The sequence below is a fragment of the Equus przewalskii genome, chromosome 12 (assembly GCF_037783145.1).
Source record: "Equus przewalskii isolate Varuska chromosome 12, EquPr2, whole genome shotgun sequence".
Taxonomy (NCBI): Eukaryota; Metazoa; Chordata; class Mammalia; order Perissodactyla; family Equidae; genus Equus; species Equus przewalskii.
This window is the reverse complement of record NC_091842.1, coordinates 41,616,171-41,638,195: the sequence shown is the minus strand read 5'-3', so window position 1 is coordinate 41,638,195 and position 22,025 is coordinate 41,616,171. Positions and strand designations below refer to the sequence as shown.

General features: G+C 65.3%; 2 protein-coding genes across 11 annotated transcripts in view; one reads left to right on the top strand and one right to left on the bottom strand.

Moving 5' to 3' along the window:
* Window positions 1–14,609, top strand: part of CACNA1H (calcium voltage-gated channel subunit alpha1 H) — a 68,752-nt gene extending 54,143 nt beyond the window's left edge. For 2 of the 9 annotated variants that reach the window (XM_070567098.1, XM_070567106.1), the window contains 20 exons: window positions 104–194; window positions 337–545; window positions 1,798–2,208; window positions 2,558–2,658; window positions 2,841–2,964; window positions 3,047–3,142; window positions 3,268–3,452; window positions 3,611–4,067; window positions 4,288–4,377; window positions 4,592–4,784; window positions 5,379–5,396; window positions 6,745–6,896; window positions 7,773–7,882; window positions 8,138–8,271; window positions 8,537–8,611; window positions 10,006–10,080; window positions 11,210–11,331; window positions 11,422–11,851; window positions 11,951–12,111; window positions 12,757–14,609. In XM_070567098.1, coding sequence (XP_070423199.1) covers window positions 104–194; window positions 337–545; window positions 1,798–2,208; window positions 2,558–2,658; window positions 2,841–2,964; window positions 3,047–3,142; window positions 3,268–3,452; window positions 3,611–4,067; window positions 4,288–4,377; window positions 4,592–4,784; window positions 5,379–5,396; window positions 6,745–6,896; window positions 7,773–7,882; window positions 8,138–8,271; window positions 8,537–8,611; window positions 10,006–10,080; window positions 11,210–11,331; window positions 11,422–11,851; window positions 11,951–12,111; window positions 12,757–13,779 — 4,257 coding nt within the window. In that variant the 3' untranslated portion in view covers window positions 13,780–14,609. Of the gene's footprint in view, window positions 1–103; window positions 195–336; window positions 546–1,797; window positions 2,209–2,557; window positions 2,659–2,840; window positions 2,965–3,046; window positions 3,143–3,267; window positions 3,453–3,610; window positions 4,068–4,287; window positions 4,378–4,591; window positions 4,785–5,378; window positions 5,397–6,744; window positions 6,897–7,772; window positions 7,883–8,137; window positions 8,272–8,536; window positions 8,612–10,001; window positions 10,081–11,209; window positions 11,332–11,421; window positions 11,852–11,950; window positions 12,112–12,756 lie in introns of all 9 variants that reach the window. The other 7 variants (XM_070567104.1, XM_070567103.1, XM_070567101.1 and 4 more) reach the window with 7 other exon arrangements.
* Window positions 14,610–15,527: 918 nt separating this feature from the next.
* On the bottom strand, window positions 15,528–20,398 carry TPSG1 (tryptase gamma 1). 2 transcript variants are annotated; one of them, XM_070567096.1, is made up of 6 exons: window positions 20,252–20,398; window positions 19,511–19,552; window positions 18,201–18,372; window positions 17,353–17,618; window positions 16,956–17,101; window positions 15,528–16,854 (listed from the first exon to the last, which is right to left on the bottom strand). In XM_070567096.1, exons 1-6 carry the CDS (start codon window positions 20,295–20,297, stop codon window positions 16,525–16,527), a joined length of 1,002 nt encoding a protein of 333 aa, XP_070423197.1. In that variant the 5' UTR covers window positions 20,298–20,398; the 3' UTR covers window positions 15,528–16,524. The 2 variants fall into 2 exon arrangements, with proteins under 2 accessions (XP_070423197.1, XP_070423198.1); XM_070567097.1 differs by lacking the exon at window positions 20,252–20,398 and adding an exon at window positions 19,692–20,237.
* Window positions 20,399–22,025: the final 1,627 nt, after the last annotated feature.

Below are 22,025 nucleotides of genomic sequence, written 5' to 3'. Positions count from 1 at the left end.
AGAGGGGAGCTCCCGTGGGGAGCTCTGCAGACAGGTGCTCAGCACAGAGATGGTCCCCACCCACGGGGAGCCTCACCTGTGCCTTCTGCTCTGCGGGGCGCAGGGTGACGCCAACAGATCTGACACAGATGAAGAGAAGACTTCTGCTCGCTTGGAGGAGGATTTCGACAAGTTCAGAGACCTGCGGGCCACGGGTGTGTGTGTGGGGTGGCGGGGGAGGCATTGCCCACCCCATCCTGGCACAGCTGCAACCCCTGCAGGGGAGTCCCGGGCGGGCGGCTTCCCGGTCCTGGGAGCCCTGCAGGCCCGAGCCACCCCCTCCCCCTCCGCCTCCAGAGATGAAGATGTACTCGCTGGCGGTGACCCCAAATGGGCACCTGGAGGGCCGAGGCAGCCTGCCCCCTCCCCTCATCATGCGCACGGCGGCCACGCCCATGCCCACCCCCAAGAGCTCCCCGCACCTGGACGTGGCCCACGGTCTTCTGGACTCACGGCGTGGCAGCAGCTGCTCCATGGACCCCCAGCTGGGGGACCAGAAGTCTCTGGTAGGGACCGTCCCCTGCCCCGGACTCCACCTGCCCAACTCCTTACAGCTTCCTGCAAGGACGAGTGAGGGTCCCGCACGCCCCTGTCATACCCCATGAATCCCTGGCCCCGAGTGGGGACCCAGAAGGACAAATGCTTTGTTTCCATAAGTGCAGCCGGGAGCTGCTCTTCTTGTGGGAGGAGTGTAGAGAGAGCCGACGTGGACACGCGTGTGCGATCCCCAGTAGTTTCTGATAGAAGGGCAGGCAGGAAGCGTACCTCCCAAATGGTAATAAATGATGAAAGCTGGCAGAGCACGGACCACGCGTCAGAGGGAAACCAGAAAAGGGATGACAGAAAGAGAAAAGACAGAGCACGTGACACAGATGACAGAAGCTGGGTGGAGGGTCCGTGCTCCACGGTCACCAGTGTCCCATGGAGCCAGGGCCATGGGGGCTTTCCAGACAAACCCAAGTAATGCCACCCCTGGCAGATGCAGCCAAAGCTGGCTTCTCCGAAGGGCCGGGAGGGGTGGGCAGAGCGGGACAAGCTGACGGTGGGACAGCCGGGTCAGGGTGCGAACGGAGGACGGTCGAGGTGAGGTGGTGAGACAGGATGGCCCAGCCTCGGGTGCCCGGGTAGTTTAACAAGAAGATGCATCACAGCCCAGCTGTTAGGAGTCCGAGGGAGGCAGACAGGCGGGTTGTGGTGGGGGGGGGGTGGGTGACAGCTCCACTCACGGTAGACCCAGCATGGAAACGAGTGTCGGCAGAGAGTGGGGCACAGGGCAGGTAAATCCCGGGCTCCTAGTTGGGTTAGTTTCCTAAGACGGCAGCCGAACTTCTCTGCAAGTCCAGGGTCCGCCAATTACGAACTGATTTGGGCCCCACCCTGGAGATTGGGGTCAGCAGCTCGGGCGGTGTCCGAGGATGCTTGTTCTGCGGTGGGCCCCAGCCCTGGGGGTAACCTGCTCTCCGGTCTTCATGCAGGCACAAGCGGCCGCCCCAGCCCAGCACAGGGCCTGCCCAGCGCCCTGATCTTGCTAGAGTGTCCCCAGCTCTTTGTTGATGTCCCTTTGCCTCGGGCATCCCATTGAGGGTGCAGTGTCGCTGGTGTCTCTCTAGTGGGGTCGTCTGCACATTAGACAAGATGACCCATGTACAGATGCCCCCCACGCATGTTAAGAGTGAGGCCCCAGTGACAAGGTGCCCCAGGGCCCGGGATATTGGGGGTTCTTGGGGGGCTGGCACTGCTCATTCCCCCCCCCCACAGTCCAGCCTCCGCAGCTCCCCCTGCACCCAGTTGGGCCCCAACAGCGCGTGGAGCAGCCGGCGTTCAAGCTGGAACAGCCTGGGGCGTGCGCCCAGCCTCAAGCGCCGGAGCCAATGTGGGGAGCGGGAGTCGCTGCTGTCCGGCGAGGGCAAGGGCAGCACAGATGACGAGGCCGAGGACAGCAGGCCCGGGGCGGGGACCTCACCGGGGACGTGTGCCACCCCACTGCGGCGCACCGAGTCCCTGGACCGCCGCAGCACACTGGACCTGCGGCCCCCACGGCCGGCCGCCCTACTGCCCAGCAAGTTCCATGACTGCAACGGGCAGGTGCTGGCCCTGCCCAGCGAGTTCTTCCTGCGCATCGACAGCCACAAGGAGGACCCGGCCGAGTTTGACGATGACATGGAGGATGTGAGTGGGGCCCCACGACCCCCATGGCCCCCACAGCCCCCCGTACTCCCCCATGCCCCTTGCCTTCCTCCCATCTAGGCTGGTTCCCTGAAGCAGCCCGAGGCAGGGACTTGGGGTGTGTTGGTCATGGGCAGGAGAAGCGGGGAGGGGTGCAGGACAAGCCCAGCAGGACTTGATCCAGCTGACCTGCAGGGAGCTTGGACCACCATTCGCCCCCAGCATCGACCCCCAGGCCCTGGGTGGGGAGGACGGGGCTGGGCCTGGGGAAGAGGCCGCCCTGAGGGTGGGAGGGGCTGGGGGGCTGGCCAGGCTGGGAGGGGCCTTGAGGACCCGCCCCTTCTCCCCCCAGAGCTGCTGCTCGCGGCTGCGCAAGGTGCTGGAGCCGTATGAGCCCGAGTGGTGTCGCCGCCGGGATCCCTGGGCCCTGTACCTCTTCTCCCCTCAGAACAGGTGAGGGCCGGGGAGGGAGGGGCCTGCTCGCAGCTGGCCCGCCCCTCTGGGTCTCCGGGTTCCCCACCACGTGGTGAGCGCCCCGGGGCTGGCGTGCCTGGGGCGCCTCCCTGGGGACCACAGGGACCGGGAAGCAAGGGCTCCGCCAGGGCTGTCCCGGACCCTCCACACCCCGCCCCCAGGTTCCGCCTCTCCTGCCAGAAGATCATCGCTCACAAGCTGTTCGATCACGTGGTCCTGGTCTTCATCTTCCTCAACTGCATCACCATCGCCCTGGAGAGGCCCGACATCGACCCCGGCAGCACCGTGAGGCGCCCTCCTCGCTGGGGGAGGGGCCGGGGTGGTGTGGCGTGCGCGGCCGGCCCCTCCCACTGTCCTGTCTCTGCAGGAGCGCGCCTTTCTCAGCGTTTCCAACTACATCTTCACCGCGATCTTCGTAGCTGAGATGACGGTGAAGGTACCAGCGTGTCCAGAGAGCCCCGGGGTCTGTCCCTCTGGCCTCCCCCCCTACTCCGTCCCGCCCAGCAGCCCCCACCTGCTGGGCCTCTGTCCCACACTTCAGTCTGCAGCGCCGCCCACCTGGGCCCCTCCTCCTCTGCGCCTTACCAGGTGGTGGCCCTGGGCCTGGTCTCGGGTGAGCACACCTACCTGCAGAGCAGCTGGAACGTGCTGGACGGGCTGCTGGTCCTGGTGTCCCTGGTCGACATCGTCGTGGCCATGGCTTCGGCCGGCGGCGCCAAGATTCTTGGAATCCTGCGTGTGCTGCGCCTGCTGCGGACGCTCCGGCCTCTGAGGTAGGCGGGGCCGGGGAGGGGTGGGTGGGGCTTCGGGGGAGGGCGTGGTCAGGGTGGGTGGGGCTTGCTAGGGGCGGGCCCTTGGCGCACTGTGCGCTCCGCCTCGTGGCTGCTCCCTCTGGTGGCCCAGCAGCTCGTCTCCTGTGCCCCGCGTCCAGGGTCATCAGTCGCGCTCCGGGCCTCAAGCTGGTGGTGGAGACTCTGATATCGTCGCTCAGGCCCATCGGCAACATCGTCCTCATCTGCTGCGCCTTCTTCATCATCTTCGGTATTCTGGGCGTGCAGGTGCGCAGCCCGGCATGTCCGTGGGTGTCCCCGCCGTGGGAGGTGGTCTCTGGTCGGCAACTGCACGGCAGCCCCCGGAGGGCGGAGGGCGGAGCGGGCGGGGAGACCCCCGTCTCTGCCGTGCTGCCCCTGGAGGCCTCGCGTGCGGGTCTGGGGAGCCGGGGCTCAGGGCCGGGCCTCTGGGTGACCGGGCGCCCCGCCCAGCTCTTCAAGGGGAAGTTCTACTACTGCGAGGGCGCCGACACCAGGAACATCTCCACCAAGGCCGAGTGCCGGGCCGCGCACTACCGCTGGGTGCGGCGCAAGTACAACTTCGACAACCTCGGACAGGTGGGTGGGCGTGGGTGGGGCGAGGTGGGGGCTGGGGCGGGGCTGGGGGCCTGATGGGGCGGAGCCGGCGGACCCTGCGCGGGACCACCGCGCTCCGGAGCCGAGGGCGCGTCTGCAGAGCCAAGGCCGCTGTCTGGTCGTGTGGTCCGTGGGGGGTCCCGCAGGGGTCTCACCCGGGAGGGGGCAGCGCGCACGGTAACACCCCGCTCTGGTCCCGCAGGCGCTGATGTCCCTGTTCGTGCTCTCGTCCAAGGACGGCTGGGTGAACATCATGTACGACGGGCTGGACGCCGTGGGCATAGACCAGCAGGTGCGGGCGGGCGGTGGGCGACCCTGGCCCTGACCCTCCGAGCAGACCCTGTTTTTCGGAGCTCTTTGGGTCATATCAGGGCCTCTGTCCTCGAAAGCCCGTCTTTGGCCTGAGAACTCGCGGAGAGTTGCAAGTGCCGGGGCCACAGCTGCCCCCTGCAGCCCCTCTCTGGCCCGGCGGGCGGCGGGACCCACGCGCCTCTCCTCTGCCGCAGCCCGTGCCCAACCACAACCCCTGGATGCTGCTCTACTTCATCTCCTTCCTGCTCATCGTCAGCTTCTTCGTGCTCAACATGTTCGTGGGCGTCGTGGTGGAGAACTTCCACAAGTGCCGGCAGCACCAGGAGGCGGAGGAGGCGCGGCGGCGCGAGGAGAAGCGGCGGCGGCGCCTGGAGAGGAAGCGCAGGAGTAAGGCGCTCCCGGCGGCGGTGGCGGGTGGTACCTGCGCGCCGCCCGCCCATTGCTCGCCCCTGCGCCCCGTGCGCCTGTTCCAGAGCCGGGTTCCAGCGGCTCTGAGGTCGCGCGCCGCGTGGCCGGCTCTCCACACACTCGGTGTTGGGTGTGGTGGACGCCCAGGCAGCCTCGCCCCCAGCTCCCTGCCCGCCCGGCTCCCCTGGGCTCCCAGCCCCCGCCTCGCCCAGTGGCTCTGCTCGCTGCCCGCCTTGCCTGGGCCTGCATGGGGGCCGGGACCCCGGAGGAGGGGACCAGGCAGGCAGGGCGGCTGCTGCAGGAGGCAGGGATCCCGTCCCAAGTGGCACCTGCGATGGATGAGGCCCCCAATTCCCATCTCCCGTCGCTGCAGGGGCAGGCTCACCCCCCAAGTCCTCACACCACATCGCTGTCCAAGACAGAGAGAGGGTCGTAGGGCAGCCCCACCCAGCTTGGGGACAGGGAGGGCTTCCTGCAGGAGGGGACCCTTGAGTCCCCCTTACCCAGACCGGTGTGGAGCGTTCTCACCCCGCCCCACCGCGGCCAGCTCAGACCATCTCCTTGTCTTTCCAGGCACTTTCCCCAACCCAGGTACCTCTCCCCGCCATGCATGTCTTAGCCCCCACTTGTGACGGCCGTTGCTCAGGGCTGCAGGGTGGCCTGGTCCCGTTACTCCGCCACTGCCTCGCGGAAGGGCAGATGTTGCAGGCGGGTGCCAGGCCACCGGGGTCTGCTGCAGGGTGGGCACGGGACGGCTGGGGGGGGGGGGGCGCCAGGCGTCAGCGGGAGGGGGAAGTGCAGCCAGCTAGCCTGCCTAGTGTCCACGCTGCTGCCTCCGAGCTCACGTGTGTTTCTGTGCCCAGCTTGCATGCCTCCCTGTGTCTCTGCCACGCTCTGGGACACCTGCTGGCTTGTGGCTACTCTCTGTCCTCAGTGCTGGCCTGGCCCAACTGGCCACCAGCCCCTTTGGCTGCACGAGCTGGGCTGAGCTCTTTAGTGACTGCATGCCAGACCAAGGGGCATGAGGGTCCCGGGGAGGTTCGTTCCCCTCGGCCCCTGCTTTCCCAGGCCCTGGGCCATCGGCTGGGGCAGCCACGGCTCTCGCTGCATGGTCACCTGCCTGTGGGTGGTTCTGTGGCTGAGGCAGGTCTTCATATGCAGTGGTGACAGCTGTGTCCGCACCCAGTGGGAGCTCAGGGAGCACTACTGTGCTAACCCTAAAGGGGTTACTGCAGGCAGAGCATTCACTGCAGGCCGGCATGTTGGGGGACGCACGACCCACCCCCCAGGTCATGGCCAACAGCCTCGGGTGGACCAGAGGTCCAGCACATCCCGGACAACGGGCAGTGTCCACTGGCCTCTTGGAGGATGAGGAGGGGAGGGACTTCCCCTGGTGGCCAGAGCGGAGCTTGTGCCCAGACTAGGCAATGGGGGGGTTCCGGGCAGGACTGGCCCTGCCTCCCAAGAAAGCTCCCTTCTGCCTACCTTCCATCGTTGAGGTCTCCCTGAACCCCCTGCCAGCGAGAATAGACCACAAAGGCCCTAATCTGGGAGCCCCTGGCAGGGAAGGGTCTGGGCAGGGCCCAGGTGGGGTCTCAGCTTCCAGGCCCACTCCTGGGGCCTGCCCTGGGGCCGGGGCCCCCACAGTTGAGGAGGTCGGTGGATGACCTGCCCCTGGGGCCCACTCCCACCCAGGCCTTCCTGCCGGTGTTCTCCAGCTAACGGCAGGAGCCAGACTCACAGGGGCCACTTCTTACCTAGAACAGGACCCCATTCCTGGGAGAAATTTCCTCTCCCAATCTCGTGCAAACTCCTCACCTCTGAGCCTGGGGCCCTCCTCCAGCCACCCTTGCACGCCAGCCTCCTGGGAGGTGAAGAGGGCCAGCCGTCCCGGTGTCACCAGGGCATGGGCCACACTCACGTCGCCCTCTCCTTGCAGAAGCCCAGCGCAGGCCCTACTATGCCGACTACTCGCCCGCCCGTCGTTCCATCCACTCTCTGTGCACCAGCCACTACCTCGATCTCTTCATCACCTTCATCATTGGGGTCAACGTCATCACCATGTCCGTGGAGCACTACAACCAGCCCAAGGTGGGCTCGTGCCTCAAGACCCCGCTCACCCTGCCTCCAGGACCCGCTGCAGGGAGACGGGCCCCCAGGGGCTGCGGGTCGGGGCCAGCGCTCAGCAGGGTGGCTGGATGAGCAGGTGCTGCCCTGAGAATGGGGGACGTCCCACGTCTGTGGCCCACACTTGGGTTGATGTGTGTGGCGCTGAGGCTTGAATAAAGAGTCCTTCTTTTAAAATCGGGTGAAAGTCCCCAGGCCACCTGCTCTGGCCGGCCCTCGCCTGCCTTCCCCGCCCTACGAGTGGTTCCATCTCGAAACACTGACCGAGGGAGTGTCCCTGAGTCAGCCTTTGCAGGCTGTGGGTCTCAATCCAGGAGAAAGCCGGGCTGAGGAGGGGAGCAGGCGGGAGACACGCCGGTGTAAGGTGGGCAGCTCTCGCGTTGCCCGGTCACAGCTGCATCTCTGTCATTTCATTAAGGGAAGGATGCGTCCCCCTCTCCAACCAGAGGAAGGGAGCCGGCTCAGAGTAACAGGGCCTTTGAACCGGATCCCACTGGCTTTGCTTGAAGCTGAGCTCTGTGTGTCTCTGCCCTGGGCTGTGGGTGGGACCTGGTCAAGGCTGGGCCAGGAGTCTGGGCTCCAAGTTGGCAGGCCCCCCACCTGAGGGTTGTCGTCGAGATGTTGCACGGGTGAAGCCAGGTGAGGTCCCCAGGCCTGGCACAGGCTGCATACAGCAAGTGCTCGCTCAACACCTGGGCCTCAAGAGAGAGCCACCCTGTGCCGGAGGTCAGTGGAGGAGAGAGATGAGCAGGGTGACCAGGCTGGGTGCCCAGTGTGCAGGGCAGGGAGGGGCGGGCCAGGCCCAGCAGGGCTGTCCACAGCCTGCTGCTCCGCCCGCAGTCGCTGGATGAGGCCCTCAAGTATTGCAACTACGTGTTCACCATCGTCTTCGTGCTCGAGGCCGTGCTGAAGCTGGTGGCATTTGGGTTCCGAAGGTTTTTCAAGGACAGGTGCGTTTTTCAAGGACGGTACACCAGCACCCTGGAGGACCCTTGGGGCTCTTGGGGGCAGGCAAGCGCTGGCTCTCCTCGCCAGGGCCCCGGCCTGAGGTCTACAGGGTGACTGTGCTGAAATGAGGGACATGCCCCACGGGTGACAGAAAGGGACTCCTGCTCGTGCCCCCGGGTGGGCTCTGAAGGGCTGGGGGTGCGGAGAAGGAGGCGGTGGCCGATGCTGAGCCGCGTCTGCCCGTCCGGCCGGCCCAGGTGGAACCAGCTGGACCTCGCCATCGTCCTACTGTCCATCATGGGAATCACGCTGGAGGAGATTGAGATGAACGCGGCCCTGCCCATCAACCCCACCATTATTCGCATCATGCGCGTGCTGCGCATCGCCCGCGGTAGGCCGCCCCCCGTCCTCCCCGGGGTCCCAGGCACTGTCAGGAGGTCCCTGCTGTGGTCCCCATGGCCCGGGCCCAGCAGAGGGGGTTCTAGTGCTCACTGGCCCCCAGTCTCCTTTCTCATCACACCCTGAAGCGTGTGCTGGTGGACAGTGCTGGTGATGGGGAGTCGGGGAGGCAGGGGTGCTCCAGGGTCTCGGCCAGCCAGGGGAGGGTCAGACAGTGCGGCCCCCCCACCCCACTAATGCTTGGCTCCCGGCGCTAGTGCTGAAGCTGCTCAAGATGGCCACGGGCATGCGGGCCCTGCTGGACACGGTGGTTCAAGCCCTGCCCCAGGTAGGTCAGCAGCTCTGGGTCCTGGTTCCCTCCCAGCCGCGCTGCCCCAAGGGTGGGCATCACAGATGCCCCAAGAGGACGAGGCTACAGGGAGGGCCTGGGTTGCCGTCTCCCATTCTTTCATTCGTTCACTTGGTCATCCGGTCGTGTGACAGCCGTGGTTACATGCACACACGCACCCGTGTGCAGGGAACAGCCCAGCTGTGCTCGGAGAGATGGTCTGCGTGCCTTCTGGGCCTCATTCCTTCTGGGGAAGACCAATAGCCGGTGCCCATCTGCCCAGTCCGATTCTGGAGGCAGTGGGATTCAGGTTGAGGGCAGAGGATGTGGCTGGTGGGCTTGTCTGAGTTTGGGGACCACTCCCAGGGCTCAGGTGTTGTCTGCAGGCCTCTGTCGTCCTTAGAGCCGCCTCAGGCCCTGCATCCTCACTTCCTGTGCCCAGAGCCCCTACCCTGGCCCTCTCTGGGCTGTTGACCTGAGAGTCATTGTCCATCTGTGTGGTAGCCAGTCCCCGACCAGCTGTCCACCCACCCATCCACCCGTGTGTCCATCTGTCCATCCTCTAGCCCTCGTGGCCAGTGTCTGTCCACCAGCCCAGCATGTTTCTGTCCACCCGGCTGCCTGCCCAGGCACCCTCTTCCTCCTCCGACAGCTGCCTATCCACCCAGCACCTCAGCTTTCCAACGATCTGCATACCCACATGCACACTGGCCCCCCATGCCCTCCCACCTTCCAGGGTCCCCTCGTCCCCTCGGCAGCATTCCTCAGCCCTGTCTCATCTATTCCCAGCGTTCTTGTGCCCACCAGCGTCTCTGGGAGTGATGAGAGGGGAGGTGGGCTGGAGCAGGTGCTGGAGTGGGGAGCAGCCTACGTCAGGGGCACAGGAGACACATGAAGATGGAGGGTCCCCCCACAGAAAGCAGCATGAGCACATGCTGGGAGGGTGGGCCTGCGAGATTCGTGAGACCCTGCCTGGAGGGCAGGGCGAGGCCTCCCTCAGTCTACAGAGCTCCAGCCTGGGCCTCAGCACAGGGCCCCCGCAGCTGGAGGCCGGCTCTGCCCGGAGTCTGCCAGAGCCCCAGGGAGGCCTCCTAGGGCCTGGGGAGCGAGGAGGTGGAGGCGTGGGTGTGGGGGGTCCTGGGTGCAGGGTGAGCGTGGGGAGCAAGGAGGGGCAGAGGCTGGCAGAAGGGCCTTGGGCTCTAGGCAGGACAGGTGCCCCTGGGGGCCATGGGAGCTGCAGGCCCGGAGGGTCAGGTTAAGAACTGGGCTCCGAGGCGGCCCCTGGGACTTCAACCCACTGCGCGGCTGGGAACGTGGGGGGCGGGTGGCGAGGTGGGGCGCCAGGTGCCGAAGGCCGGGCAGCGGGGGCTGATCTCTGCTTCTCTCCTGTGTAGGTAGGCAACCTCGGCCTCCTTTTCATGCTCCTGTTTTTTATCTATGCTGCCCTGGGAGTGGAGCTGTTCGGGAGGCTCGGTGAGTACAGCCACTGCGCACCCTCCCCGCGGGCCCAGGGCCCAGGAATGTGCGGGCTCATCCCTGTGCTCAGGGACCACACAGCCTTGCCTCTGTGCTTGTGGCCTGTGCAGCCTCACTTCTGTGCGCATGGCCCGCGCAACCTCACCCCTGTGCACACGGCCTGCAGACAGCTCAGTCGCTGGTGGGCTGAGGTGGGGCTGCGTGGCCCCTGTCATGTCCTCGCCCTGGCTCCTTTTCAGCCCTTCCCTGCATGAGGCAGACACACACATGGACAGGCTTACATGTTCACACCCCAGCCAGGAGGACAGAGCCACACGTGAGCATGAGCAAGTGTGCAAACACAGACACACCCACACAAACAGAGGCATTGACGTGAACTGTACATGGTCCCCAGGAGACAAATGCTGCAGGACATCCTTTTAAATTGTCCCCAAGGATTTTCGTAGACCCCACCCCAGGCCTGAGGCTCTGGCCACTCTGGGCAGCTCAGTCCCCGTGGGTCCCTCTCCCCTTCCTGCCGGGGTCTCCTGAACACTCGGTGGCACTGAATGCTCAGTGGCTTCCAGGAGCCACCAGCAGGCCTGTCCCTGAAGTGGCTGAGGTGGCTGTCACAGCCCAGGGTCTGCCCAGAGGGAACTCCTGGGACCTGGCACCTGGTGCCCAAGACCCCAGGCCCGACTCCTCCTGGCCCCTGGCCCAGTGTCCAGGACGCCTCATGCCCCAGGGCAGCCTCACTGCCCTGCAGGGGCCCGAGAGTGTGCTGATCTGAACCGCGGGCCTGGGCACAGGCAGTGCCTTCCTCTGGGCTGAGCCAGCGCCAGACTAGTGCCAGGGGCTTGGCCTGTGCATCCTCAGAGGCAGCGTCCATCCAGAAAGCCCTAGATCTGAGGGCAGGCTCCAGGCCACTCTCCCGAGGCAGTCCCCACGCCGAGGAGGAGCTGCCACACTCTGCTTTGAAGGGATGTGGCTCCCCAGAGGTGTCCCCTACGGGCGCCCACCTGCCAGGGGCTCTGAGCTACTGCCCTGTGCCCAAGGAGCACAAGGGACAGTGCAGGGCCCACGGGTCATGCTCGTGTGTGCACGGCCCCCAGAGCGTGTGGCTGACCAGGCTTGATCTCCCCTGCAGAGTGCAGCGAGGACAACCCCTGTGAGGGCCTGAGCCGGCATGCCACCTTCTCCAACTTCGGCATGGCCTTCCTCACGCTCTTCCGTGTGTCCACGGGGGACAACTGGAATGGGATCATGAAGGTACTGCTTGGCCTGGGGACAGTGTAGTGGGGTCTGCGGGGCAGCCTGCCGGTGGAAATGAGAACCTGCCCGCACCCTGTCGGCCCGCAGGACACGCTGCGGGAGTGCGCCCGCGAGGACAAGCACTGCCTCAGCTACCTGCCGGCCGTCTCGCCCGTCTACTTCGTCACCTTCGTGCTGGTGGCCCAGTTCGTGCTGGTCAACGTGGTGGTCGCCGTGCTCATGAAGCACCTGGAGGAGAGCAACAAGGAGGCCCACGAGGATGCCGAGCTGGATGCCGAGCTCGAGCTGGAGATGGCGCAGGGGTCCCCCACCCACCCCCAGCCCGTGGCCCAGCCGAGCCCGGGGGCCGGGCCAGATGCCCCCAGCCTCCTGGTCGTGCGTAAGGTGTCCGTGTCCAGGATGCTCTCGCTGCCCAATGACAGCTACATGTTCCGGCCTGTGGCACCCGCCTCGGCCCCTCACCCCCACCGGCTGCAGGAGGTGGAGATGGAAACCTACGTGGGCAGCGCCCCCTTGGGTACGGCCCCGCGCGGTGGCAGTCAGAGGACGAGGGCCAGGCAGGTGGGGCGGGTGGCCCGGGCAGCAGCGGCTCAGTTCAAGTGCCTTCTCGTCCCAGGCCTGGTGGCTTCTGCGCACTCGCCGCCTGCAGAGTCCTGCGCTGCCCTGCAGGTCCCTTCGGCTGCATCCTCCCCAGCCCGGAGTAGCGACCGTCTCCATGCCCTGCCCCCTCATGGCATAGCCCGCTCCCCCAGCCTCAGCCGGCTGCTCTGCAGACAGGTAGGAAAAGCCCCCCAGTCCTGAAGCCGAGGCCCAGGGGCTCCCTGGGGGATCCCTGTCCCCATCTGAAGGCAGAACAGCAGGGGAGGGGGCGCACCATGTCTCTAGAGCCTGTGACAACAGTGTGCCTGGCCATGGGAACTTAAGTCCCCTCCTTGGGCAGCGGCTTCGGTCTCCCTCGGTGCCCCCACTGACGGTGTCTGCAGGCCTCGCCTGTACTCAGCCTCGCCCCTGCCCGCCTGCAGCCGCGGCTCCTCTCATTCCCTGTTCTCGGGGTGTCTGGCTAAGCTGGGGTGCACAAGGCGGGGCGGTGGCCTCAGCCCAATTCTGAGCTCCTGGGGTCTCCTGGGGCCCACAGCAGGCTCTGCCCACAGGAGCTCAGGCCCCAGTCCCACTTCTCGCAGCCTTTCCCCAGCGCAACCAACACTGGCAGTGGCCCCTGCACTCAGGCTGGTCCCCAGGGTGGCACGGGTGGGGCTGGGGCCAATGACAGCTGCACCAGGGGCTTCCAGCCCCGTCTCACCCTGGGTCCCTAGTCTTGGGGGATTGAGACCCCACCCTGGCCTTGGGGTAGGGAGGGCTCCCTGAGCCCCTGGCTGGTAGCCAGTCTCTGCCTGGTCTCACCTGACCCCCATGCCCTTCCAGGAGGCCGTCCCCACCGACTCCCTGGAAGGGCAGGTCGACAGCCCCAGGGACAGCGGCCCTGGCTGGGGAGAGCCTGGTGGGAAGACCCCTGTGAGGCAGGCGTCCCTGGGGGCCTCCCTGCGGACACCACCCCGTTCCCCGCGGCCCCCTGGCATCCGCATCCGCAGGCACACTCTGGGACAGCGCTGCGTCTCCAGCCAGCCACCGGCCCCCAGTGGGGAGGAGGCCGAGGCCCCAGACCCAGCCGACGAAGAGGTCAGCCACATCACCAGCTCGGCCCGCAGCCCCTCTGCCTCGCCCTCGCCCACGCCCACTGCTCGTGGAGTGGCGGGCAGTGAGCCGGACCCGCACAGGCTTTACGGTGTCGACACCCAGGGCTTCCTGGACCAGCCAGGCCGGGCGGACGAGCAGAGGCGGCCCCCAGTGGAGCAGGGCAGTGGGGACGGCCGCCCGGAGGCCGGGGAGGGGAAGGCCCGAGCCCTGGAGGCTGAGCTGGCCCTGGGGGCGCGCAGGAAGAAGAAGATGAGCCCCCCCTGCATCTCCGTAGACCCCCCTGCAGAGGAGGAGGGCACAGCCCGGCCCCCCGCAGCGGAGGGCGGCAGCACCACCCTGCGGCGGAGGACGCCGTCCTGTGAGGCTGCGCCCCACAGGGACTCCCTGGAGCCCACAGAGGGCCCGGGGGTGGACCCTGCTGCCAAGGGGGAGCGGTGGGGCCAGGCCTCCTGCCGCACGGAGCTCCTGACTGTCCCCAGCTTTGTCTTCGACGCCCCTCTGGGCGTCGGGGGCACCGGCGGGGACCTGTTCTTGGATGGTGGTCACGATGTGTCTCCAGAGCCCAGAGGTTCCTCCTCGGGGGCCACAGCACTTCCCGAACCCCACAGAACAGAGCCTCCTATGTCCTCCGGTGACCCCCCAGAGAAGGGGCAGGGGCTGCACCTCCAAGTGCCCCAAAGCCCCCCAAAGAAAGAGGGGTCCCCCCCAGGCACCCCCATCCCTGGTGACAGCGTGGACGAGCCCGTGTAGCTCGGGGCACAATGCCACACATGCTTTGGCACCGGGATTGGGCACGCCTGGCAGGTGGCAGCCCCCGGTGGGGCTGTGCGCGGAGCCGGCTCAGCCGCGTGGCAGAGGCAGAGGAGCCAGCGGACGACAGCCCGGGGGGAGGGAGGCGAGGGCCCGGGCCAGGTGGAGCTCAGAGGGGGCCCCTTGGCCGAGAGCCTCCGTCCTGTCGGTTCAGGTTTGAGTTTTGCCAAGTTTGGCTGCACTGGCCTGAGGCCGTGCAAGTGGCCTGGTCACGGTACCGTGACGAGAGCGTTGCATCTGTGGGATGAGGGCCAGAAAATGACCAAAAGAAGGAAGGCAGAGGAGCCAGCAGAGCCCGTCCTCACGACCACTTAGTTTCATAGGGAACACGCGCTTAGGGCCACTTGTGCCATCGTCGCCGGCGGCCCGGTCCCCGAGGCCACCGCGGCCACGCTTCACCGCCACTCACACTCCGAGTTCTCATCCATGTGTCTCCACCCTCACGCTGTCTCTCCGTCCCCCCCCTCCCACGCCCACCCCCACCGCTCTGTCCACTCAGTGTTCCAGAAAACACCCGCTGACTTGGGTCTCTGGGAAGCGGCTGGTCGCCAAGGTGTGGGAGCCGCGCAATAAGACCCCCCTGCCCGCCTCCGACGGGTGGCCGCGGGGCCGGGCTGAGAGGTCTCAGCTGACTGACGCCCCTCGTTTTGTTTCGTTTCTTTTATAAATTCAGGTTAAACTTTGCAATAATCTGGTTCAGAAAATTTGGCTCTTCAAGTCAAGGGGAGGGGGAGGGGGAAAACGGAATAAACATTAACTTATTTAAGAAATGTGTGGATTACTGCCATCGGAACGGGTCCCTCTGCGTGGGAGGGTGGTGAGCCGGTGCCTTGTGAGGGCACAAGGTGGAGCTGGGTGAGGCCGCCCACCCCTGGCTCCAGCGCTGGCCACCCCCAGCAGGGCCTGGGTGTCCACAAAGCCTCCTGCCTCCTGCGGTCCCACTTAGGCAGATCCACACGTAGCAAGCTCCCCTCCAGCGGGAGCAGCCAAACCACACGGCACCATTCACTCTGAAGAACCAAGTCTGACTCCATGTAGGAGGAAGTTTCTGCCAAGGCTCCCGCAGGGACAAGTGCTGTGCGGGCAAGGTGGGGGGACCCCCATGAGGATAGTTTCCTGGCTGGGCAGTCAGTCTAGGGCACCCCACACAGCCATCTCCCTACCTCGAAAGCCTGACCCTTGACCCCACCCCACGTCCTGCTGACTCTCAGGGTCCATGGCTCATCCACAGCCCCGCTGCGTGGACGCCCGTACTCCCCGTGACATCAGGCACAGAAGAGAACTTGCAGTCCCTCGAGGGTCCTGTGGACGGCAGCTGGCAGCTGAGCCCAATGTAGCGCCGGCTGTGGGCTGGGTTCCAGGCCCTTCCCTCTGTGTAGCCAAGCAGGAGCCCACCGTGGCTGGACAGCAGGCCTGGCCCACCATGGCCACTCCAGTGTGGTCTGCGTGGTGGGAGGCACCGTGGGGGGCTGTTCCTGGCTGAGGCCAGGGCCTGTTGGCTCTGACCCGGGTGGGCAGTGAGTCCCCAGCCCAGAGTCCGGGCCTGCAGTCAGAACCCAGCTGTGTAACGCTGACTCCATGGGCACGTAAGTGTTGCGGGCGGGGCCCGCCCCGCCCCTCCCCTCCCCCCCGCCGCTCCCCTCCCCCCCGCCGCTCCCCTCCCCCCCCACCCCACACCTGCACAGCCCCTCCCTGCAGGTGTTGAGGGCAGTGCCAGGGCTCCCTCTGGTGGACACACGGGGAACTGCAGGACTCCGGGGAGCAGGCCAGGCCCTGCGAGGGTGGGCATGGGGGGCACAGAGCGTGGACGCCTACCACTGGGGTCTGCAGACCTTGCTGTGTGCCACCCTGACAGATGATTGCACCCCTCAAGCCTTAGTTTCCCCATGGGGAGAAGACACTGAGCTGGGTGGAGCAGGGCTGCTGCAGGCCTCTTTCTCCAGGCGCAGCGTGTGCCCTGCCAGGAGGAAGGAGGGGGTCATGGGTCAAGGGTTGGAGACCAAGCGGGAGAGAGAGGTGACCTGGGCTCCATAAGGAGGCAGGGATACGGCCGTAGACCTGGGGCCAGTCAGGGCGGCTGCAGCCCTCAACCCAGCTCTCCACGCCGGCCTGCAGCCAGGAACAGCTGCAGCAAATCGCCAGCAATGTAGTGGCTTAAAGCAACCCAGGTTTATCGTCCGACAGTTCTGGAGGTCGGGTGTCTGACTCAGGTGTCATGGCACCAAGGTGAGAGCAAGGCAGCGGCCTTTCTGGAGGTTCCAGGGAGAGGCCCTTCCGGTTGTTGGCAGGAGTCAGTCGTTCCTGCGGCTGTAGGACGTGGCCCCACTTGTGTTGCTGGCTGTAAATTGAGGGCCAGCCCTGCTCCTGGAGACCACCAAGTTTCTCGGCTTGCGGCCCCTTCCCCCAACCTCAAAGGCAGTGACGGTGGGTCAGGTGCATTTCATGTCGCGTCTATGACCTCCTGTGTGGACTGTACCACTTTTGAGAACCCTTTTGATGACCCGGGACCCCCGGTAACCGGGGCTCATGCCCCTCTCGAGCTCCCTAGTCCTAATTGCAGGCTCAGAGGCCTTGCCCTGTGGGGATTTGGTCACGCGTCCTGGGCATCAGGACATGGACATCTTTTATTGGGGGGGGGGGAGTGGGCGTTATTCTGCTGACCGCAGGAGGTCGTGCAGATCAGGGTCAACGGTCACAGGCTGGATGGGAGGGAGAGCTGACCCAAGCCCTGTGCAGAGAGCATTGGGCCACCAGGACGCAGGAGACGAGGAGGAGGAGGAGGCCGGGAAGGAAGAAGCCGGCGAGGAAAACGAGAGGGGGCCCGGTGAGCTGAGGGCGCACAGGCCCCGAGGCCCCTGAGGCCAGGATGTAGCCATGGATCCAGCTCACATAGGCAGGGACGCGGGTGTAGACCCCAGGTCGGTCAGGGCGGCCACAGCCCTCACCCCAGCTCACCACGCCAGCCTGCAGCCAGATCCCGCCCACCTGGCAGACCAGAGGCCCTCCGGAGTCGTCCTGGGGGTAGAGTGGGGTGAGGACCAGGATGCCAGGGAGGTGGGGAGCCTCTTAGCCAGGCTCCAGGACCCCCCATCCTCCGCCTCCCCTACAGGGCTCACCTGGCAGGCATCCCCAGGGCCCCGGGCGCACAGCATGTCCGGCCGAATGGGGCTGGCCCCTGCACCAGAGTAGTCCCGGCTGCAGGTCTCTGTGTCCACGATGGAGACTTCTGCCTCCTGCAGGATGTACGGGGACTGCAGAGGCTCTGGGGGCAGGAAGAGAGAGACCAGCTCTGCGACGTGAGGGTCACCCAGATGCAGACCCGCACGTGGCGACCCCAGACACCCTCACACGGTGTGGCTCACACGCTGAGACCTTGGTGTGAGCGGACATGGGACAGACTTTGGGACGGGGGCTACCGGGGCAGCCTCAGCTGGCTAGCACCGTCCCTCCCAGCGCCTCCCTGGGCCAGTCCAGCCTGCCTCCATCCCCACGGGGGCTGTGGGGACTCCTCACCTCCCTCCCTCGTGTAGCCCCAGCCCGTCACCCAGCACGGTGTCCCCGGGGGGAAGTCGGCCGAGGCCTCGGGGAGGCAGATGGGCAGGACCCGGCTGGAGAGCGTCACAGGGGTACTCAGCTGCAGCAAGGCGATGTCCCCGCTGGACCCCGGTGCTCCCGGGTGGCCGGAGTACAGGTGGATCTGCCTCACAGTGGAGAAATGGGGGGACAGAGTGATGGTCAGCTGCCCCAGGTGGACTTGGTAGTCGGATGAGTTCAAGGACCTGGGAGGGAAGAGTAGGTAGGTGTGAGGGGGCCGGCTGAGCCCAGACCCCACCCCCCTCCCCACCCCCACCAGGGCCTGATGTCCAAAGCTTTCCTCCTCTGCTTATATGGGGACATCAGGCCAGATCCTGGAAGCAGACAGCAGCCCTGCCCTCCAGGCCCCAAGGACTGAAAAGCATCCTGGGGGGAGGGGAACACGAGATCCTGTCCCCAGGTGGGAGGATGTCAGGCTGCGCTGGAGGCCAGTGATGCTCTAAGCCCCACAGACTGCTCCACGTGAAGAAGGAATAGGTGGCGGGGTGGGAGGGAGCTGCCCGCCTCCAGAGGCGTGCAAGGACGCGCAGGAGCCTGGCACTGGCCGGGCTTCAGAAACTCCCGAGGCCGATACCAGAGTCTGGCAGCTGAGGGTGCCCTCTGAACCCTGGGGCTGCACGAGGTGTGTGGTGATGTGGTTCCCCCCTTTTTACTGAGGGGGAAACTGAGGCCCAGAGAGGTCAGGAGTGAGTCAGGCCTCTGCTGTCTGCCCCTGCCCTGGGCAGGCCTGGGCCCCTAGGCTGCCTCCGCTCACCCCAGACACTCACTCGGAGAAGCAGTGGGCAGCTGTGAGCACCCACTGAGGGCTGAGGAGAGCCCCTCCACACACGTGCACTTTCCGTAGCCGGAGGCTGGCCTGCCAGGGCCACGCGCCAGCCTGGGCAGCGTGACCCCCAACAACGCGGCCTTCTGCATTCGGAACCTGGGGCTGGCCGCACCCTAAGATGTAGGAGGCAGGTTCTTGGTGGGAGATGCATAGAAGCCTGCTTCCTCCAGGAAGCCTTCCCTGACCACCCTGTCTACCAGACGCTCCCCAGAGCATTGTGGGTGAGAAGAAAGGACCCCCAGAGCCATGAGTATGAGTGCCCTCGTCTGGGTTTCTAAGCACTGTGCCCCACAAAGCATAACCAGGGTGTCTCGGTCCAGGGGGTCATCCAGAGCGGGGTCCAGACACCCGCAAAGTGAGCCTGGAGCATCTTGCTGTGCCAGAAAGGAAGGGCCAGGAAGGAGGGGCTCAGTGGATGACGGGGACCCGTTCAAAAGACCCAGGAGGCTGGGGGGACAGGCCCCAAGTGATTAGTGGGGAGGGGGGTCCTTCGAGGTGATGGAAATGTTCTGGAACTAGAAGACGTGGTGGCTGCACAACACTGTGCACTAAATGCCTCTGAATCGTTCACTTTAAAATGGCTCTTTTTGTCTTAGGTGAACTTCACCTCATTATATTAAAGAAAAAAAAAACAAAACACTTAAGACACAAGAGCCAACTGGGAGGCATTCCCACTGGTCAAACCTGGGATGGACTATTTTGAGCTTCAAAATAATGATGAGAATAAATTATAATCCACAGAGGTGAATAACGAGCCCACACTGATGTAAAGAGCTAAGCTGGATGGATGATTGACAGGTATGGATAGATAAGTAGAGAATAGGTGGATGATAGACAGGTGACAGACAGACGGACAAAAGAGTGATGGCTGGATGGCTAACCCATGAGGAAGGCAGCCCTGGGCATGCCTGCTGGTTCATGTGGAGGGAGTGAAATGACGGAATAAGAAAGACCCATGGCAGGTCGATAGTAATTGATTCAGATGAGAGTCATCGATAGACAGTGAAGTTCAGGGAGAAAGCTTGGTACGTGGCAGGCGTTTTCATAGCCTCCGTTAACTGCAAAGGGAGGGAGGTTGTCTTTCGGGAGGGACAGACCCTCACCGAGAGGTTCAGGAGGAGACTGGCTGTGCGAAGACGTGTCACCACCCCAGACCCCAGGGAGGGCCCTTCACCTCTGGGGTTTTCCTCCCAGCTGAAGCCCCACAGGAGGCGACCCCTCACGCCAGCCCTTCCCGCCCCCCTGACACACCTGTTGGGGACATCTCTGGGTGCAGGACCCTGCAGGAGACACCTAGGGAAGGAGGCAGAGGAGCAGGTTGACGGATGAGAGACGGAAGGGGCTGGGGGATGGGAGGTGGGGGGCCGGCTCTGACCCCCCTCTCACAGCCCCAGAAGGGGCTTCCAGGCCCACAGGCCAGTGCAATGCCCACCAGGCATCCAGGGACCCCTGGGGTGGATCCTCTTGTCCTGAACGACTGGAGCCAGGGTCCCAGCCGGGGAGATGGGGCCTGGCCAGGCAGCGCTGGATCAACTTGCTGTCATCCCTGGCTAGGCTGGGTGGGACCAGGAATGGGCCATAAATGACAGCTGGGAGGCACGGAGCACAGCCTCAGGCCTCGGCCTCGCCTGGTTCCCACCCCTCCAGGTCCGGCTCAGAGGAGGAACTCACCTGGGGTCCGGGGCCCTGGTGGCTGGTGCCATCACCCCACACATGCACTGCTCTCCCCACCTGATGACCCGGTTGCCCAGCGAAGGGGAGCTGGTCCCACGAGGGCCCCACAATGGGCAGGTCTCTCCCTCTCTTGGCCCAGAGCCCTCCTCATGCTGATTCCACCAAGGCTCACAGCCCCCCTGGCCAGGGGATGGCCGTCTGGCTGAGAAGCTCCAGCTCCAGGATTGATGGGTAATAACGTGACCCCCAGGAGGAGGCCAACGGGGTACAGGTGCCCCTTCCATTCCCCCACCCACACACCCAGGCTGGGTCACCCACCGAGCATGGCCAGGAGCAGCAGAAGGCCACCAGAGCCCAGGACCATGGTGTCTGCACACTGCAGGTGTCAGGAGGGTCCACCCGGAGCCTTGGACATGCTGGGTGTGGGGTGGTGGGAGGGGAACAGCCCATGTACCTGCTGTCAGGGCAGAGAGGGAGCATGGAGGAGGAGCTGAGGGCCAGGCTCCTCGGGCAGGCCCCACCTCTTCCTTCTGCACACCCGAGAGTGAGGGTCCCCTCTGTTGGTCCCACGTGGAAGCTGTCGCCCAGCAGCGAGTGGCCAGCTCGGGGGTGCACAGTTAAAACACAGCAGGGTTAGCTCGGACCCCAGGCGTCCTGCCTGCAAACTGAAGCCTTTTCTCCTCACCCAGGCAAGGGTGGGGGGTCAGTGCTGCCCCCTCCAGGAAGCCCTCCCTGGTTCCTGTGGGGCACACTGTCCCCTCTCCTCTGTCCTCCAGGAGCCTGGTCCTGGGGGTTCGTCAGGAAGGTCCCAGCTCGAAGCCCAGATGGAGCCAGGAGGAGACAGCTCAGGCCCCCGCGACTGGTGTCCCTGTGCCAACCCACCCTCCCCAGTGTCCCTGTCCCTACCCCCGTCCCTGGGTCCTGTGGTCTCCACCACAGATCAGATGGGCACAGCAGCCCAGCCCAGGACAGGCCTATCCCAACCGTCATCTGTGCGGCCAGGGTCTGATGACCAAGCTGATTAGGGGACCCTGGGACTTTCCTGCCTCCCCCCTCCCTGCCAGCTCCAAATAACAGGTGGTGTTGTGGGTGCCTCTGAGATCCCCTCTTAGATGTGGGGAAACTGAGGCACAGGTGGGGGGAGTTACCTGATGATCCACCAGGATGTGGCTTCTCGGGGCATAGACTTGTCCCCTCCCTGCCAGCACTGGGCCCCAAGCCGCGGCTCAAAATTGTGTGTCCCAGGTTTATGTGACAACGAATAAAGTGGACAACAGCACCACCCTCTGTGTGCGGGGCCTTTGCTGAGCTTGTGGTGGCCACACACCAGGGAGGGGGATCTTCCCCGGTCAGCCCAGAACATGGGGAGCAGGGTTGGAGTCCAGGCTGCCCCTCCCAGGGCCCAGGAGGCCTGCTGTCACCCACTGTAGGGGGCAGGGGCAGGTCTGGAGGAACCCAGGTCCTCTTCTCCCTGAACCCCCAGTGCCATCCATGGGTCCCCACAGGAGGGACCTCAGGGCACTCACGTGTCCTGGTTCTATTCTCCTGCAGCACTGGGGACCCCTCTCCCCCTGCACCCATCACGCAGCTCTCTGCAGAGCCCGCGACGCCCCCAGGATTCCACGCCTGCTGTCGAGAAAGAAACTCCAGACACCGTCCATGTTGCCCCTCGACGACTCTGTGACACGGTGCTCTTTCTCTCCCCGTTTGTCAGGAGAACAAGCTCAGGCAGAGGGGGCATCCCGCCCTGGAGGGCCTCCCCCGAACCCTGGGGTGGCGCTCCTGGCCTGGGGGTCTCCCACAGCCCAGCAGAAATGGTCACGTGGGTCTGCATGGCACTCCCCTCGGGAGGACCCCTGGATATTCCCATGTCTTGGACGGGACCCTCCTCTGGGCCGCCCACCCCAGCACCAGCCGCTCCCGTGGCTGAGGCTGCCTGTGGGCCCCACCAGGAAGGGCAGACCTGACCCTGCCTGGCGCATCCATGCTCACTACTGTCTGTAACAGTGGCCACACTGAGATGGGTCTGGTCTCAGGGACATGAGGACACCCTGGGTGTAAGCGTTCCCCAGCCTGCTCCCCTCCCCCACCC